Raw genomic sequence first — 2,500 nt, 5'->3', positions numbered from 1 at the left:
CGTTACAGTGCCTCCACTGACGACAGCAACATCTACAACAACAACAACAGAGACATCAGTGATAACAAGGCCATCTTCACAATCAGAAGAATCATCACTATCAGCTACAGCAGTAGCGGGAAGAACAGCAGCGACAGCTGCAACAGCATATGTGCTAGCTTCATCATCATTATTATCATTATCATCATCATCATCACCAACAGCAACAACAACAACAACAACAACAACAACAACAACAACAACAACAACACCAGCATCGTTAAGCGGGCATTGTCGTCGACCGTTACTCTTATCGCGGCCATTCACACCACCATCGTCACCTTTGCCGTTATATTCGGCGAGAGATCTTTCTACGTCCACGCCGGGATTTCCCGATGAAAGCCCACCGCTTTCGCCAGCTCGTGCTGAACGCAAGCCTCTTAAAGTTGGCTTCGTCGACATGGAAGATGAAGAAGACGATGGACTTGATGGTGAACAGGATGCTGATGAGGATGGACGCCACCGTAACACGAGTAAATTCGGTCTCAGGAAAGGTATGAACTGTAAGCGATATCATCAGCCGCGGATGTCTTTACTAGGAAAACCTCTTCATTTTCACGGCCACCGGAGAGACGCCAAATACCGCAAACTCCAGGCCCGGATTTACAATTTTTTGGAGCGACCCAAATCATGGCCATCGGCTCTATACCATATTTTTGTGTAAGTACATATTAAAACTAATAATAATAATAATAATAATAATAATAATAATAATAATAAAATTGATATTAATAATAATAATAATAATAAAATTAACACTATGCAACTTTGCAAATCTTTTGGCCTTCATATCAAATTTACATGCATATACATACATACATACATACATACATATATATATATATATATATATATATATATATATATATATATATATATATATATATATATATATATATATATAATTATTACAAATTATGCATACATGTAAATATACATATCCATACATACACACATATATATATATATATGCATATATATATATATATATATATATATATATATATATATATATATATATATATATATGCATATATATATATATATATATATGCGTGCATACATATATATATATATATATATATATATATATATATATATATATATATATATATATATATATATATGTATGTATATATATATGTATTTAATGTTCAATAGTATCTAAACATTATATGATTATTTGATTTTCTGTCATACATCTAACGATTCGTCATTTTATCCGGTTGATTTCATTGGTTTATAAGGACGGGGTGTTTCTTACGAATTTCATCATTAATTTTTATTATTACTTTTATTACTACCAATGCTATTGCAAACACTACTACTATTATTACTACAACTACTGTCACTACTACAATCATCATCATTATTATTATTATTATTGTTATTACTGTTATTATTATTATTATTATCATTATTATTATTATTATTGTTATTACTGTTATTATTATTATTATTATCATTATTATTATTATTATTATTATTATTATTATTATTATTATTAGTATTATTATTATTATTATTATTATTATTGATGTCTTCATGTTGTTGCTATTGTTATTTTGGTGTGTTCATGATTATTAATTCATTACAAAGAAAAATGTTTTTGTCGTACTTATTTACTTTTCATTAATTTTTTGTTTTATATAATAACAGCAGAGACATGTCACATACATTGACTCCTTTCCGATTACAGCTTTTCAATACGTGTACATACCTGTACATATTTTGTTGGAATGATATCACAACAATACACGCGTACCGGTGACAGCATCTCAGTTTCTGTATCAAGTATACAGTCTAGAATGATGTATGTGTGTGAGAGAGAGAGGCAGAGAGAAAGAGAGGGGGGGAAGAGAGAGGAATCTGTATGCTTGTGTATTTACGTGTGTATATATAAAAGCCGACGCATATATAGAAGGATATGTTATTATACATGTATTTGTATTATATTTTAAATTTTGAAGTGATCTGCGTGCGCTTATATTATGGATTATAGAAATTCGGATATTCCTGAATCGATACACGTGTGTATATACAAGCATACATAGATACATACATAGATACATACATACATACATACATACATATATATATATATATATATATATATATATATATATATATATATATATATATATATCGTTTGGTTATATGTACATTTGTGTGTGTGTGTGTGTGTATATTTTATGTATATGTATTATTTTGGTGATGCCGGCTTTCAAAAATATTCATCCTCTCCATGTCTGTCATCCTTTCTCTCACCACACAAACTTATATCTATCTATCTATCTATGTATCTATTTATCTATCTTGGCCCCCTGATAATTAATCGATATTAATTAATATATTAATATATGACTAATTACCAGATCTTATAATAATATCTATATATATATATATATATATTGAATCGTCGCAAGGTATGGAAGATTTTCGAAGGACCGGAGAGATTATG

The 2,500-nt window shown here is 29.2% G+C and overlaps 1 protein-coding gene across 1 annotated transcript in view; it reads left to right on the top strand.

The window, feature by feature from the left end:
- The window catches only part of LOC106884508 (uncharacterized), a 718,976-nt gene that overhangs the window by 1,748 nt on the left and 714,728 nt on the right, over positions 1-2,500 (top strand). Inside the window, exon 1 of the mRNA XM_052967039.2 lies at positions 1-699. This exon is cut by the window's left edge and continues 1,748 nt beyond it. Coding sequence (XP_052822999.2) covers positions 1-699 — 699 coding nt within the window. The remainder of the gene's footprint in view (positions 700-2,500) is intronic.

Source organism: Octopus bimaculoides, chromosome 4 (genome assembly GCF_046866305.1).
Source record: "Octopus bimaculoides isolate indiv1 chromosome 4, ASM4686630v1, whole genome shotgun sequence".
Taxonomy (NCBI): Eukaryota; Metazoa; Mollusca; class Cephalopoda; order Octopoda; family Octopodidae; genus Octopus; species Octopus bimaculoides.
The sequence above is the reverse complement of the archived record's forward strand: the minus strand, read 5'-3'. Positions and strand labels throughout refer to the sequence as shown.